The sequence below is a fragment of the Mya arenaria genome, chromosome 3, assembly GCF_026914265.1.
Source record: "Mya arenaria isolate MELC-2E11 chromosome 3, ASM2691426v1".
Classification (NCBI taxonomy): Eukaryota; Metazoa; Mollusca; class Bivalvia; order Myida; family Myidae; genus Mya; species Mya arenaria.
The window spans coordinates 8745384-8763721 of record NC_069124.1 but is presented as its reverse complement, the minus strand read 5'-3'; the positions used below and the strand labels follow the sequence as shown (position 1 = coordinate 8763721).

At 34.2% G+C, this 18338-nt stretch overlaps 1 protein-coding gene across 2 annotated transcripts in view; it reads right to left on the bottom strand.

Moving 5' to 3' along the window:
* LOC128226489 (neuronal acetylcholine receptor subunit alpha-10-like) overlaps positions 1-18338 on the bottom strand; it is a 70864-nt gene that overhangs the window by 9948 nt on the left and 42578 nt on the right. For both annotated transcript variants that reach the window (XM_052936382.1, XM_052936381.1), the window contains exons 2-4: positions 8715-8886; positions 1718-1869; positions 984-1028 (exon numbers count right to left, since the gene is read on the bottom strand). In XM_052936382.1, coding sequence (XP_052792342.1) covers positions 984-1028; positions 1718-1869; positions 8715-8787 — 270 coding nt within the window. In that variant the 5' untranslated portion in view covers positions 8788-8886. The remainder of the gene's footprint in view (positions 1-983; positions 1029-1717; positions 1870-8714; positions 8887-18338) is intronic.

Genomic DNA, 18338 nt, shown 5'->3' with positions numbered 1-18338 from the left:
GGCAAGATAAGAATTTCTAGCCTGGTTAAAATATTGGATCTACTTATCTGGAGTGGGAGAAATGTGTATCCTTTTCACTGCAGTAATTCGTGTTTTGTTTTATTCCACAGTCATATATATTCTAAATTGCTAGATGGAACCCATTAAAACCCCACATAAATAATCTTGTTGCTATTAAAGTTCTCCTATTTTGGAAACACGTCTAGTCTTAAAGTGGAATTTAATTCAAGATACCAAAATAATATGGAATCACCAGGTATCCACGTTTCAAATAATACCTTTAGGTTATATAATACGGAAGACATAGATTCCACATGAAGTGAAAGAAACTTGACTTTAAATGTTTATAAGAAAACGGTCAAGTTTGTTATCCAGTCATGTCAAGAGATGTCTGGCTTAATTTATGTATATCAACTTTCTGTATATGGCCAAAATGGAATACTAACATATGCATACTGTTCATAACAGAACAAGTAGCGTTCATGATGATATATATGTAAATTGGTTTATAATTGCAGCGACTTCAGAAATTGTATATCTTTTATCCACACACGGTCGTGCAGATCAGACAAAAACACTTCTTTCTTGATTAAATGAGTATATATTGTTTTATAATTTGACACGCAAATTCGTATTCTTAAATATACAAATGCATCACTTGTTAAAAATCAACATGTACGGATATTTCCAGAAAAGTTTGTGATGTTTGTTGCTTATTCAAGTTTTTTTACAGTCAGAAAATACACAGACTGTAGAAAACCGCTGACTCTATTCAGTGTATTAATCCTAGGTTTATTTCAGCGATTCTTAAATAAAAATGGTAGTTCTCATACCCATTGTTATGTGCTTTGATTAAAAATTTAACAACAGTGTAAATGGAAAAGCACTGCCCAGTAAATGATCCTAATAATTTTCTTACTCTGAAAAATATATATTAAATAAAGGCAATATCCTTAAAATGAAGATCCGACGGTTAAACTTACTTGGTCTAGCCAAACATTTGTTGATATGACCTGGTTTCTTTCATCCTGAAATTGAAGAAAAACTGGTTGTCAAAATTCTAGGATAATAATGTAAATTCCTAAATTGAGTTGAGCGTTCGTTTGTTCAATAATTTCAATATTATGAACCCATTTATTACCATAACTTCTTTTTGGGTATTCTATATTTCAAATTAATTAAACAGCTAGCTGGAAGTTTTATGCTAAATAACTGTTCTATAAACTAAAGATTTGTCTACGGTTTAAGCTAAACTTGCGATGTATTCCATAATGTTTTTGAAAGATGGAAATAAATTTAGAACATTGTTTAATAAAACGTCCAACGAGCAAAACACATGAGTGATCAATCACAGTTATGTACACACAGAAATATCTTCTTTAGCACAATTGGAATGCATTATCTACCATTGTGATAATAAACAAATGATTCGAGGATTTAAAAACATCAATACATATTATCAATTTTAATAATTACTCCAAATGGACAATTAAAGAAAACAGGACATCTCACACTACAAGCAATTCAATTTACTATTTATTAATAATTTAATAGGCAAATTCGTCAACCGGGCGTCATCAGAAAACAAGATTGTTATTGGTAATCTAGGATAATAATACAAAGGAGACAACAGGGACAAGCAGGGCTGCCAAAGTCTAACGATTACCGGATGTAAAGGCACAATGTAGATCCCCATATAACCGACAATAATACTCACAACGTCGAATATCTGCGTGAGGGTAATACCGATAGAGACGTTTACAGGATGCGCGGCGTTGTAGACGGGTCTAGTATTGTGGTCGTAGTTATACATGAGGGCTGAAAACAGACGCTGCTCGTCCGTTGATTCACGCCTTGTTCGGTTCTGACCTGAATTTGAAAGTGGTCCAAGACAGTAATGATGACTACCTTAAAACGTATATGCAGTGGCCGTTCAACCCATCAAATTTGCAAACACATGTTTTATATGGAGTTTTGTTTCAAATGTTTAGTCATGAAAACATTGTACGTTTCATAAAAGTAAAAAAATCAGTTCAGTTATAACAAAACTGCTGCTTATATTATATGCATGTATTGATGTAGTTGGTGCTTCCGAGGTATCCCCCTTGAAGGATGCAGGTACCAGTTCTACAATCATTCTCAACCTAGGCCACTGCAAGTTCTTATTTCAATATATATATGGCATTTTAATGGACATACTAGTAAACATGATTGTCTCATTTCATTACTGCTATCATGATACTAATACTTCTTTCATATTAAGTGGATTTACTGAAAGTTTGTTTGCATGCAAACGTTTTTTCATCTTATACAGCGAATCATGGTGATAAGAATTTTAATGTTTCAATGTTTGCATGATTTGGGTACGCACTTTTCTAAATTTAAATATGTATACTAGTTAAACTTCAAACGTACAAAAAACAAGAAGTATCATTAACAAGATAAAGCGTTCTAATCGCGTGATTTTACATTCTTTTACAATTCTGTTCACAAAACAAATGTTAATGTGTCCCCAAACTGTAATCGATTCGTGCCTATCATTGCCTAAGAATAGGTAAAGTAAATTTAATATTTTATGCAATGACGTGGTTTCATAACTGATACCACGTTCTTAAGCTGTTTTGTGCATTTTTTTACATTTATACTTTTTGACCGACATGTATTGTTGGCAAAAGACGGATGTTAAATCCGGTTTTAAAAGTAACTTAAGTACGGTTGCTCCAGTATTTAAACGACTATACCCCCAGCATAGCTATTGAAAAAGTGTCTTCTTACAGATGTTTGTCCCAACGAAACGGCTTCTTACGTCTGTAAGAGGGCACTTGTGAAGAAAAACTCGTACTGTATCTATTACTTATACTAAACTCTCTCATACATAGACAGGGAGACATACAAAGGCAATTTGAATACAATAACAGGATGTATATCTGTTTTGTTGACATCCGTGGAGTAAGTTTATCAAACTTGGTGTCGATGGAAAAAAAATTGGAAAGCTTTTGCACTCGTTGCGGTCGATGTATAGCAATGTTTATACATTTGTAATTGTTTTGTGTTTATAACGATTAGCTTAATATGGTGAAGTTAGATAAACATTCTGTTCTGTACTGTTCCGTCCTGATAGACCTTTATGTACTAGGATATATGAACATCTCGCAAGTTTATTGCTAGTATAAAGTTACTTAAATAAAACCCGGCCTTGGCTGAGGACGTTTTGACTATTTGCAGTAGGTAAAGAAGGAAAGGGTCATATTTCCATTTTCGGCGTAATTCTCTATAACCATCTATTCTACTCGGTTTCCCAACAATATTCATTTAAGATTCGTCGTCATTGATTCTTTTAACATGTCATGTCAAAAGTTAAATCTGACGATACTGGGTTTTGATTTGCGATACTAAACTATGTAGGTCTGCGGCCTACAGCACGCTAAAACAACACATATCAACAGAATGCTATCAACCATATGTTTATACCTTATATTGTAGTAAAGTTTAAAGACAACCAATTGCTAATTTTTTTAACCTAAGCTATACACAGAAAATCAAGCTAAAGGAGACTGACTGAGGTGATCCGATACGCTTTCGACTTAAAATACGTGTATTATCATGCCGAGTTTCCATAAATTGTAAATACATGGACGATAAAAATACATTAGGCATGTCAATGGTAATCAAGCAATGAACTGCATAAAACAAGCATGTTTCATTTAAAGAGGAAATGCGCGATAACAAAAAACACAGTATTAATAGAAGATTTATTCATACAAGAAAAAGACTTGTGAATATTGTTATCTGTAAATTTGTTCTGAATTATAGATATGAAAATTTAGCCCAAACAATAACTCTGTAATTCCAGTAATTTTTATTTTAGCGCATTTTAAGAACCGCATTTATACCATTGTACCTGCATAACAAATTGATCATCTTTGGCAAGCTCGGAAGATAAAGCTAAAGTTCGATGCACGTACCAAAAGTTTCGCCGGGATTTGCAAGAGAGTTTTGCTACGTGGTAGCCAATTTACTTAATACAACAATCTTGAAAGAAGTGATTTTCGTACAATATAATGTATCTGGAAAACATAGAGAGAGAGAGAGAGAGAGAGAGAGAGAGAGAGAGAGAGAGAGACACAGACAGACAGACAGACAGAGGGAGGGGGTGAGAGAGAGAGAGAGAGAGAGAGAGAGAGAGAGAGAGAGAGGGGTGAGATAGAGAGAAAGAGAGAGAGAGAGAGACAGAGACTAACAGAGTGGTGGTCGAGAGAGAGAGAGCGAGAGAGAGAGAGAGAGAGAGAGAGAGAGAGAGAGAGAGAGAGAGAGAGAGAGAGAGTGGGAGAGAGGCGGAGAGAGAGAGAGAGAGAGAGAGAGAGAGAGAAAGAGATAGAGTGAGGGGGGGGGCGGCGAGGGGAAGCAAAACGGTAGTAGAGAGACTGAGGGGTGGATGAGGAAGAGAGTGTGAGTATGGATGGAAAGGAGAGGGGTTTATTTAAACCAATTCTTAACCGATTAGAACCGACCCTTAACATTATTAGTTCAGCTCATGACTTTAACTAGTTGCTTCATGTTAAATCACGTTAACACGCCACGGTATCTTACATTAGCACCGTGATCTCATTTACTTCAACACGGATTATGTGCTTCCTATGCAAATGCTGCTCATTATCAGGGAGCATTATCTCTTCTTTCTTTCCTTCAGAGTAAAGAAATTGTTTCTTGGGAATGAAATAATTCGTCTCGATATTAGAGGAGATAATCTAATCAACCAAACTAACGCGTATCAATTCTCATCTTTTATGGTAGAGCAATAATGATTTGCTATAAAGCAATGAAATCATGTTCTTTATAGGGGAATGCTTTTAATCCTAGATGGGACATATTTCTATCTCTATGTGATTTACCACAACAGGGCTGGCTGCACCTTTCGAAAACATCATTCATTCCAAATAATGATGCCAGGCTGACGTCGTAAACACTATAAAAGGTTCTGTCCAAGTTTTGATGAATAAATAAATAATAAGGAGCTTTGAAAGCTACAAAATCGCGGCTTCTAAGTTAGATTATCGTTTATACGTGTTAGACGTCTACATTCTCATTTATCCGAGATTTGCTCATGATAAATCTATCATTAATCTGGTTCACGAGAATGGGCCTGATATAAATAAAATAAAATATTCATATTACTTAATGAAATATACACAATTGAACTGCATATAAGACCCCCTTCTCTTCTGAACACAGTAGATATACGGTGTTGCTAGTGCTGCAATGACGGATTGCAACAATATATGGACAGATCAAGTGGAAAATTGGCAATTAAAGACAAAAATGTCACATAAACAGGTAGCAGCACAAGATCAAAGATAATATCAACGTTAAGAATCAACACAATGTATGCTTGTCGAAAATATCAAGGAAACACGACGGTTGCCTCAGTCGGCTAAACTACCATGCAAAAGATTCTTTGTCCTCCTTTTCTAAGTTATCGAAACTGACAACATATGTTATACTGCCGTCATTATATGTCTTAGAATATTGTTTTCAGCCAGTTGGGAACAAAAACATGTTTGGTATTTTGTTCATCAGTTATTTACTGCAATTGTTCAACGTTAACTTCTTGTTGACATACGATGGAAGTTCCCATGGGTTGGAGATGTTATAACCTTAGTTATAAGAAGCAGATAGGGAAGCAGTGAATATTTCCGTTTTGAAAGGTTTGCACACATACTTAGACGGTTTGATTTATATGTGTTTAGTATATCTACCATTTTCCAGAAACAAAATATGCAGAAAAATCATTCTTTTTACATGATAGTTTAAGAACATATTTTGAACATCGCATTCAAATGTTATAAGTTCGCAAGAACGAAATGGTAAAATAAATGTTATTTAGTCCTTTAAAGCTGCACTCTCACAGATTTACCGTTTTGACGACTTTTAAAAAAAAAAATTGTCTTGGTATGAAACAATATTTGCGTAAATATCTGCAAACCATGGATATAAGAGTAATATAATAAGACTGCTGCCAAAATATCAGATCGCATATTTTCATATATCCATTCGAAAATTAATGTTTTATGGCTAGAACCGTTACTAACGGTTTACGAAAAATGGATAAAACATCATTTTTTGAACTTAGATATGAAATCCCGCGATCTGATTTCAGCAGTCTTATATTCCTGGTGTCCATGCATTTTCGCATAAATTGACACGTTCCTAGACAAAAAATGAGAAAGTTGTCAAAATGATAAATCTGTGAGAGTGCAGCTTTAATTTTTAAACATTACGGAGAAACGATTCCATTGGTGTTATCTTGATAATATTCAATTGACTTAATAGCAAGGGTTTCTTGTTATAAATCTCCACATCATTACTCGATTAATGAAGGCATTATTATCAAAACAACTTCATCATAAATTACCAAATGCCGCTTAACATGTTTTATCCGAGACACATGCTCAAATATCTCGAACAAACATGAAACAAAACAGTAAAAATAAGCAGGCGTAGCTTCAAAGGGGTTCCATATCAACTATTGTACAATTCATTGTTAAAAATAACTTTGCATCCTATTGCGCATAAGTCTATCTACCATTTTCCAATAACAACATTTGCAGATAATTCATTTTTTTTACATAAAAGTTTTAAAACATTTTTTTGAACCATTGCATTAAGTTATGTACGTAAAACAAAAAGGTAAATGAAATGGTATCCCTCCCGTTGAACGCTTAATTATTAAAAAGAAAGACTCACATTTTTATTTTAATATTTATCTTATTAATATCGTTCAATTGACTTCAAAGGAAGAGCTTCTTATTATAAATCCCAACATAGTTACTAGATTAATGAAAGCATATTATCAAAACAAAATCATCACAAATTACCAAATGCCGCTTAACATGTTTATATCCGAGACACATGCTCAAATATCTAAATAAACATGAAACACAACGATAAAGATAAGCAGGCGTAGCTTCAAATGGATTCCATGTCAGCTATTGTACAAATTACTGTGAACTGTAACTTCGAAACCTTTTCGTTGATTTTGAGAAATTGCTTCCATTCAATTAAATATCCAATGTAGCTCAAATTTGAAAATAAATATGTAAGTGGCGAAATTTAAAGTTGCATTTAACCGCACACGAGTTCTAATGCCATTGATCCTGTAATGAAATATCTCACAGGTTAAAGTCATTAACTGCGTGGCGAAGCCATTCAGGTTTGTTTCAATGATTGAAAGTGTTTCATCACACTTACAAGTATATCCAAGCTCTTGGAATATAGCTAATAGACATTTGTTTCGATACTGTGTACGCCAATGCTTCATTTTCAGTCGTTTCTGTGGCAATGTTTGAGAAAAATAAACGTTATCGAAAGTGAACGTGATTGAATAATTTAGATTGGTTACAAGAATTGAAACAGAGCTGCTAATGTATATGCGTTTGCTACTAGTAACTGAAAAAAAAGAAATTTACCGCCAGCCCGAATTGGAGAGCTTAGAGAACACGTCATTAGGTATTCACATACGTCATATTGAAATTCTTCGAGAGCAATGACCGTGCCGACAACAATACAGACCATCGCCACATGCAGGAATGACATCAAGCAGGTTCCGCTCAGAGAAAATGAACAACTTCATAAATAAGGTCTGAATTCAGCTTGATGAATAAAGATTTCTAAGAACTCTGATTAACCTAATGATCAATTCCCCTTAGACCAATTGATAAATGAGTTCTTGGTGAAATAGATTAACCAATATGGCACATTAGATCAGAGGTGATGGATAAGAGGTCGGGGTTGGCCCGGACTTGTTTGGTTGTATGTGTGTATGTTCAGACACGAGTAACGAGCAATTAGCGCGAAGATTGATAAAGAAATATGCTCGAATTGTTGTACAAGTTAAGACTATAATATTCGTGTTCTACTTAAGTAACACATTTGAGACTGCCCTTCTCTCGAGGTGTTTAACAATACATTTGAAGGTGAAATTAAGACAGAATCACTGAGTACTAAGTTGATTTCCATTTTCTATTGATGCTTGCTTTCGTCTTGATTAATTAAGGACATATAACTCTTTCTTTTGTTTGCATTTTACTGCGACTGTTCTAGAAACAATACCCTTGTGTACTCAATAAACCTATCAACTGTCTCATGGAGAAGGACAATATAAGAGCATTTCAACCCAACACAAATACGAACGGAACGTTTGTCGTCTGGCGCCCAATTATACATTTTTGTGATCGATTTTCAAAAATAGATTAGTTCGGGAATATTTAGTCTTGCATACTAATAAAGTTCAATATTGGGCAAAGACCCATCCATTTCATAGAAGTTATTAATTGGTTGTTTATTTCCTATATATATATACAGAGTATCTTGGTCAGAATGATATGACGATTATTTCCAGAAATTGGTATCAGATGTTTTACATTAAACAATACAAAACTCCAATGTCTAGCGTATCCTTCCTTCAACCCCTTTCTGTACATTCGTTGGTGCTCATTTGAGTTTCCAGTAAAGTGAAAGAAGGGTCAATGCACGTGTTATATAAGGTCAAAGATTTGAACCTAAATATTGTGTACATACTTTGTCAGTGTTAAAGCTATCACCAAAAACAACATTTTACTCAGTAAACTCTCACAAATGAACTGTTTAAAGATGTTAACAAGTTTTATATGTGTTCTAACCTTTAACAATAGAAGTACAGAGGAATATAAACCTACCTAGTGCGTACTGGAAAAACTGATTAATCGTGGTAAGAGACAGGATAACCCACAACGGATATGACGCGTCCATGATGCACGAAGAATTCCGCCTCACGATAAAATAGATCCGGTTAGTGCCTTACGATAATCTTCTTAGTTCCATAATGGCATCCTCAGACGGAGGTTCTCACTAAAAGGATTGATAGAACGAAAATCAGAATAAAAAACCCAAAGACAATCAAGGCAACAATGACCGACAACAATCAACTCATTGTGGTGTTTCTTGCAGAAAAAAAATAACAATAAAAAATAATTAAAACTAATAATAATAATAATAATAATAATAATAATAATAATAATAACAATGATAATAATGATATTAGTAATTATAATAATAATAGCAATAATGGTAACGATAACGATAATAATAATAATAATAATAATAATAATAATAATAATAATAATAATAATAATAATAATAATAATTATAGCGATAGTAATAATAATAATAATAATAAAAATATAAAAGAGATACTTTTCTACTACTACTTATAACTAAATTATAATAATAATAATAATAATAATAATAATAATAATAATAATAATAATAATAATAATAATAAAATAATGTTGTTTATGCTGGCCTGTGGTTTATTTTAAAACATTTTTAAGCGAAATCAATAGAAACATATCACTGTATCAAACAGTGTAAACTATCATTTTGATATTTGCAGTGCTTTTATTTTAATATCAGCCCGTCCTTTTGTCCAAAAAGACAAAGGGCTTAAACACAATTTAACACATATATATGCTACAATATTTAGTAACATATTTGTCCAGGGACTGCTATCAATCTCACTTCGTGAACCACAAAAGTAAATATATTTCATTCGTGGCTACAATATCGCCTTGTCAAATAATAGTTACTCTGACAATTTGGATAAGACTACAAATGGACATTCAAATTCATTTACGAATGTTTTTTATAAGTTAACTGTAATGTAAATGAATATATAGTTCTCATTTAACTACTTTCTTCGATGTTATCTTGAACATCTCTCATGGGCGATAGTGACCACGGTGTGTTTTCTTGCCATGCCCAGTATCCTCGCAATGTGTTTGTAATTGTTGATGAGAGCGGTTGTCCGGAATAAACGTTTCATTTGTTTTGATAAACTTTACGGTATGTTTGATAACGTTTTATTTGTTTTCACAATGCCAACGGTTTGTATATGCTTCCAATGCATGAATACAGACATTAGAACGGCATCCACATTTTCCTTGACCATCAATCGGCAGTGTTTGTAAACCACTTTATCAATTGCGTCATAAATGCTACGTCCGAAGACAATATTTTGCTTCGAATGAAGACTTTGAACAAAGATAACTTTCTTATTTTTTCCCAATTTTAAATGAAACATACCGCAGTCTACGCCGCTTAGGGGAGCCCCGCTATCGGTATTTTACCAGAGTTTTGTTTCTTAAAAAACCTTCGACAAACCTTTTCACAATACGGCCGTCTGACGGAGCACTATTTAAACAATATATTGGAAAATGGTTTGTCGAAGTGTTTGATGAAACTAATCACTGTATCAAACTTCGGCAATACGACGAAGGCGTCGCTCTTTAAGCGCCATAGACTGCCCTTTGTTTCATTTAAAATGGTGTTGTACTAGAAAAGTAATCTTTGATGTTAGTCTTCATTAAGCAAAATGTTGCCTTCTGATGTAGCAAATATGACGTAATTTTTCACGTGGTATAAACACACTGAAGCAGATTTCGCAACAGTCATAAACACAGTTTTGAAATGGTATCAAACGTAGATTGAAAATCAAGATAAACTAAAACCCAATTACTCACTTCCTATTTAGTTTATAATTGGCGTTCATGGCGGTCACCCCAACACTTACAAATACCATTGTATCTGATAAATGTAACAATTATAAATAGTATAAGTACTTTAACTACTCTACACAAAACGTGACAATTATTTAAAAGCATAAAAATTAGCGGCGATAAACTGTACTGATGTAGAACGAGGTGGCCAAACAGTGATGCTCCAAGACAGGTTTTAAATAATAGTATTTTGCTTATTGTCAACCTTTTTAATATGTTTGTTATGGCCGAATATCTGTAAAATATCAATGAACAAATTTCTATCAGACAAGCAGAACTCACTTTCAGTCTTATGTCTAAGGAAAAAGACGGACAATTAAGAACCCAAGTTTAGGCAGACTAGAATCTTCCCACGTGTTCCTTTAATTAATCTATAATTCTGTTTTTGACACTTAGACCATCCTTAAGAAAACCATCCTATAATCCACCTCGTAGGCAAGTTCTGATATCAAGCGGTTTATCAACGACACCAATGATCGTTAGTTAGGGAAATAAGGCTTGCATTGACAGATGAAGTGGCACCTTTCGAAGAGATATTCGACGTTTGCTCTATCGTCTTTAAATTATATGAAAGTCTTTAAATTGCAACATGGCATTTTACAGCATTGACTGCACATAAATTCGTTATGGAAAATATACCAATTTTAAATCATTAAATTTATTAAAAAAACATGATTAATCAAAGTAACTGTTAATTTAAGCGAACCTATTTTCATAAAACAAGTTTTGATTTTAATTGTTGAATTCTTATCATTTCAGATCCATTTAATTTAAGTTTATTAACATGACTATGTGAATTAAAGACATGTGTTTGACATTTAACCAACAAAAGAAAATAAATGTAAAACTTACTGCGCACAAAGATTACTATTCAGAATCCGGTAGCGGATGTTCCTGATCTGAAACTTCTTTTGTGAATGATAGTCCGGGCAAACATTCGGAGATATTTATTCGAAGCATATGTCGCCTGATCTGTTTGGCAAGTTTTTCTACATTTTTCTTTCAATTATGTTGCATATCTTATCTAGTTACAGTAATGGACTTAAGGTATTCTAATTGGCATTTTGTACGAATATACTATTTAAATGGTAGACCAAAAAAATCACAGACATTTACAATTAAGATAGGAATAAAGAAACAGAGACATTTGTTTGGCAATGTTTAGAGACAGGGGAAACAGGTCTGTTGCCGTAAAACCCAGACACCTTGTGTTTGTTCAAAGGTCACGTGTTTATGTCGTAAAATAGGTTATGATTCTTCACAGATCGTTTGCAGCGTAACGTTTATACCCCTGTGATCAATGGGGCGTTTTCTACGACAAAGGTTTTTTTTGCAGCTTTTAAACAAAATATAAAAGGCAATTCAAATTGGCAGAAATTGTGCAAGCGGATACATGTTTATATTAATGTTTAAAGTAGAATCTTATACCTGTTCATGATACTTTACATTTGATACAAAACCTTATGCCATATTAATATTATTGTGTATAAAGCAGCTCAAATGATCCTTCTGAGATCAAAATACATCCAATATGCGAGTTTAAATGAAACTGTCAAGTCACAGTTATTTAAAAATTACAAAACCAGTCGACGTTTTTTAGAAAATAAACTCCCCTTATACGGGCGAGGTCTACTGTGACAAAATACAATTAATTGAATGTGCCCGTGTTAGCCTAAGATAGTTGGCCAGTAGGTCTTCTTCTGTACCTTACATTAGGTGATGATTGAGAAGTACACCGGTCACTCCAGGCATCAGTGAAATAATTGTGAATGAAAGATTCTTCGTGAGATCGAAATAGACCGTGAGTATGAATACAGCAGCCAAAGTTTCACCGAGATTGTTCCGAAATTAGAAAGTTCAAAACAGTCGTGCTTAACTCAGTGGTATTTTATTAAAAGAAACGCTAATCTTTCAAATGATCTATAGAACAAGACATTTCAAATATAGACAGGATTTTTTTAAAGCACCGATTTATTTAGCATATCAGTCGTAACATATTGGAGAGTATGCTAGTTACGTTCCTAACGATTGCTGTTTATTGTAGAATCAAACATCCCCATCTCATGTACGATGGAACGAAATACATTTGTATGTATTTTCTAAACGATTTATTTCGTTTTCATGTCAAAATAAATTGCTAAATAAGTACAGATGTAAAGACAAATAGCTGAAAGATGGATGTCGGGAAGGAACTAAATGTCAGAAAACCAAATAAACCTAGACATTGCACCGCGACGAAGGATAAACGACATTTCTTTCGAGCCTTCGAGATATAACAATACCATTCTTTTAATTGATTGTTATGTTGAAGCTGGTGCTGCTGATGATGATGTTTTTGACGTTGCTGCTGATGATGCTGATGACGATGATGATGCTCTGCTGCTGCTGCTGCTGATTACGATTATGCTAATGATGCTAATGATAATGATGATGATAGAGATGCTGCTGCTGCTGCTGCTGCTGCTGATGATGATTTTACATTGTGCTTGCGTGTTTTTTGTGCTCTCTATTTCTGCCGTACAGAGGGAAACCTAATCTAATTATTCTATTATTGCCCTTCCGATCCGCAAGGTGAAAGGTAATTGCTTAACAAGCAGAAATCATTAAACCTTGTTATATATCGTTCTGACCTATTTTCATAATTACAAAAGCTTCTTTTTCAGAATTGCTTGACCCTATTTTTACCACGACTTGTATTTTAATATTGTGTTCAAATAACTGTAGCCGTCCATGTGTTATTATAGATCATATAATATCTGGCTTTTTTCTGAAATAACTATATACATTATTTGTACCAATAAAAAGATAATAGTAAACTTTCCGATTTACTTGATTATTTGCCATTCAGTCAGAGTCCAAAGGTACCCAAGAAACCCAAACTATTGCATAAGTAAACACTAGAGATCCCCCAATTATAATGTAAGAGACCCCTTACTATTATCCAAGAGACCCAAACTATAACGTAAGAAACCCAAACTATTATAAAAAAACCCCACAACTGTTATGTAAGTTACCCCAAGTATTATGTAGGTTACCCAAACTATTATGTAACTTACCCCAACTATTAAACAAGAGCCAACATAACTATCATTAAAGAGACCCCAATTATTATGTTAGTTACCCCAACTATTTGCAAGGGACCCTACCATAATAAGAGAGACCCTAACTATTATGCAAGAAACTCCACCTATTATGTACGAGACTCCAACTATTATGTAAGGGACTCCAACTATTATGCGAAGACCCAAACTATTATGTAAGGGACCCTTCTATTATGTATAAGAGATTCCAATTATTATTTACGAGACTCCAACTATTATGTACGAGATTCCAATTATTATGTGAGAGATTCCAACTATTATGTAAGAGACTCCAACTATTATGTGAGAGATTCCAACTATTACGTAAGAGACTCCAACTATTATGTGAGAGATTCCAACTATTATGTAAGAGACTCCAACTATTATGTGAGAGATTCCAACTATAATGTAAGAGATTCCAACTATTATGTACGAGACTCCAACTATTATGTAAGAGACTCCAACTATTATGTAAGAGACTCCAACTATTATGTGAGAGATTCCAACTATTATGTAAGAGACTCCAACTATTATGTAAGAGATTCCAACTATAATGTAAGAGATTCCAACTATTACGTAAGAGATTCCAACTATTATGTAAGAGACTCCAACTATTATGTAAGAGACTCCAACTATTATGTAAGAGACTCCAACTATTACGTAAGAGATTCCAACTATTATGTGAGAGATTCCAACTATTATGTAAGAGACTCCAACTATTATGTAAGAGATTCCAACTATAATGTAAGAGATTCCAACTATTACGTAAGAGATTCCAACTATTATGTAAGAGACTCCAACTATTATGTAAGAGACTCCAACTATTATGTAAGAGACTCCAACTATTACGTAAGAGATTCCAACTATTATGTAAGAGACTCCAACTATTATGTAAGAGACTCCAACTATTATGTAAGAGATTCCAACTATTACGTAAGAGACTCCAACTATTATGTAAGAGACTCCAACTATTATGTAAGAGACTCCAACTATTACGTAAGAGATTCCAACTATTACGTAAGAGATTCCAACTATTATGTAAGAGACTCCAACTATTATGTAAGAGATTCCAACTATTACGTAAGAGACTCCAACTATTATGTAAGAGACTCCAACTATTATGTAAGAGACTCCAACTATTATGTAAGAGACCCCAACTATTATGCAAGAGACTCCAACTATTATGTACGAGACCCCAACTATTATGTAAGAGACCCCAACTATTATGTAAGAGACCCCAACTATTATGCAAGAGACCCCAACTATTATGCAAGAGACCCCAACTATTATGCAAGAGACCCCAACTATTATGTAAGAGACTCCAACTATTATGTACGAGACTCCAACTATTATGTAAGAGACCCCAACTATTATGTAAGAGACCCCAACTATTATGTAAGAGACCCCAACTATTACGTAAGAGACTCCAACTATTATGTAAGAGACCCCAACTATTATGTAAGAGATTCCAACTATTATGTAAGAGACCCCAACTATTATGTAAGAGACCCCAACTATTACGTAAGAGACTCCAACTATTACGTAAGAGACCCCAACTATTATGTAAGAGACCCCAACTATTATGTAAGAGACCCCAACTATTATGTACGAGACCCCAACTATTATGTAAGAGACCCCAACTATTATGTAAGAGATTCCAACTATTATGTACGAGACCCCAACTATTATGTACGAGACCCCAACTATTATGTACGAGACCCCAACTATTATGTAAGAGACCCCAACTATTATGTAAGAGACCCCAACTATTATGTAAGAGATTCCAACTATTATGTACGAGACCCCAACTATTATGTAAGAGACCCCAACTATTATGTAAGAGACCCCAACTATTATGTAAGAGACCCCAACTATTATGCAAGAGACCCCAACTATTATGTAAGAGACCCCAACTATTATGCAAGAGACCCCAACTATTATGTAAGAGACTCCAACTATTATGTACGAGACTCCAACTATTATGTAAGAGACCCCAACTATTATGTAAGAGACCCCAACTATTATGTAAGAGACCCCAACTATTACGTAAGAGACTCCAACTATTATGTAAGAGACCCCAACTATTATGTAAGAGATTCCAACTATTATGTAAGAGACCCCAACTATTATGTAAGAGACCCCAACTATTATGTAAGAGACCCCAACTATTATGTAAGAGACCCCAACTATTATGTAAGAGACCCCAACTATTATGTACGAGACCCCAACTATTATGTAAGAGACTCCAACTATTATGTAAGAGACTCCAACTATTATGTAAGAGATTCCAACTATTATGTAAGAGACCCCAACTATTATGTAAGAGACCCAAACTATTATGTAAGGGACCCTTCTATTATGTAAGAGACCCCAACTATTACGTAAGAGACCCCAACTATTATGTAAGAGACCCCAACTATTATGTAAGAGACCCCAACTATTATGTAAGAGACCCCAACTATTATGTAAGAGACCCCAACTATTATGTAAGAGACCCCAACTATTATGTACGAGACCCCAACTATTATGTAAGAGACCCCAACTATTATGTAAGAGACCCCAACTATTATGTAAGAGACCCCAACTATTATGTACGAGACCCCAACTATTATGTAAGAGACCCCAACTATTATGTACGAGACCCCAACTATTATGTAAGAGACCCCAACTATTATGTAAGAGACCCCAACTATTATGTAAGAGACCCCAACTATTACGTAAGAGACTCCAACTATTATGTAAGAGACTCCAACTATTATGTACGAGACTCCAACTATTATGTAAGAGACCCCAACTATTACGTAAGAGACTCCAACTATTATGTAAGAGATTCCAACTATTATGTAAGAGACCCCAACTATTACGTAAGAGACCCCAACTATTATGCAAGAGACTCCAACTATTATGTAAGAGATTCCAACTATTATGTAAGAGACTCCAACTATTATGTACGAGACTCCAACTATTATGTAAGAGACCCCAACTATTACGTAAGAGACCCCAACTATTATGCAAGAGACTCCAACTATTATGTAAGAGATTCCAACTATTATGTAAGAGACCCCAACTATTATGTAAGAGATTCCAACTATTATGTAAGAGACCCCAACTATTATGTAAGAGATTCCAACTATTATGTAAGAGACTCCAACTATTATGTAAGAGACTCCAACTATTACGTAAGAGACTCCAACTATTATGTAAGAGATTCCAACTATTATGCAAGAGACTCCAACTATTATGTAAGGGACCTTAACTATTATGTAAGAGCCCTTCTATTATGCAGAGACCCCAACTAGTATGTAAGGGGCCCTATTATTATGCAAGAGACTACAACTATTATTTTAGGGGTCACAACTATTATGTAAGGGACCCTACTATTATGTAGAGACCCCAACTATTATGTAAGGGACCCTAACTATTATGTAGAGACCCCAACTATTATGTAAGGGACCCCGACTATCATGTAAGGGACACTACTGTTATGCACAGACCCCAGCTATTATTTAAAAGACCCCAACTATTAAATAAGGGACCCTAACTTTGATGCAGAGACCCCAAATAATATGTAAGCTACCGCAAGAAACACTTGAGAGACCACAACTTTTTATCAGTTGCACTCTCACAGATTGAAGGTTTTGACAACTTCACTACTTTTTTCTTGGAACGAGTTTAATTTTGCGAAAATCCATGGAAACCAGTTATATATGACTGCTGACAAAACATTAGTTCGCAGATTGTTATAATTAAGTAAAAAAATGATGTTTCATGCATTTTCTTAAACCGTTAGTACGGTAATGGTTTAAGCCATAAAACATTAATTTTCGAACGGAAATATGAAAAACAGCAACCTAATATCATTAGTTTGAAGATGTTCACGCAAACATTTGATCTTTCCAAGGCAAAAAAAAATTAAAAAAAAGTTATGAAAATGGTATATCTGTGAGAGTGCAGCTTTAAGGCCGATACGGAACTGGTAATATATGAAAGATCAGGCAAGTGAGCTTTTTAGACTTGGATTATCTTTTGGCTTTATCTTTCTTTTGGAGATTCGAGACTTTGGTCACTGAAATATCTCAAAATTTAAGATGCACTCAAAATACCAAAAATAATCTCAATTAAATGTTTAATGTATGGTGTGGAAACAAAGTGTTAGAAACGTTTAAAGTCTTCATTGTTGTTCCAAAAAATATCTTAAATGGTGGCAGCGATTTATTAAGTAATTAATAGAAAGGAAATACAATTCCCTAAATAATCAAAGCGGCGACACTCAGGTGGCATCGTTATAATATATAAATATTGCAATCCGGTTAACGTAAATAGCGTCGACAATATCCAACACGCGACGGCAACTGTTCCAAACACACTGTTTGTCACTGACCTGGATCCATTATTTCTTGTGAATAAATTGATCCTAATTACTGGATCGTTACAAAGTCAGATATTCCCAAAGTATGAAAATACAGTGAATGAAAATCGGCTTTCCTCTGTCTGTCTTCATTATGTTCTTACAGGACATTTTATAGCCGTTTTGCTGTCGAAATGAATGGCATAATATTAATAACAATCAAGACCAAGAGACACATTGCTGAAACTTTGATTTGGACATAACCTATATATCACAAACTTAAACAATGCATATTTCGTGCTAATCCTGCAACTTACA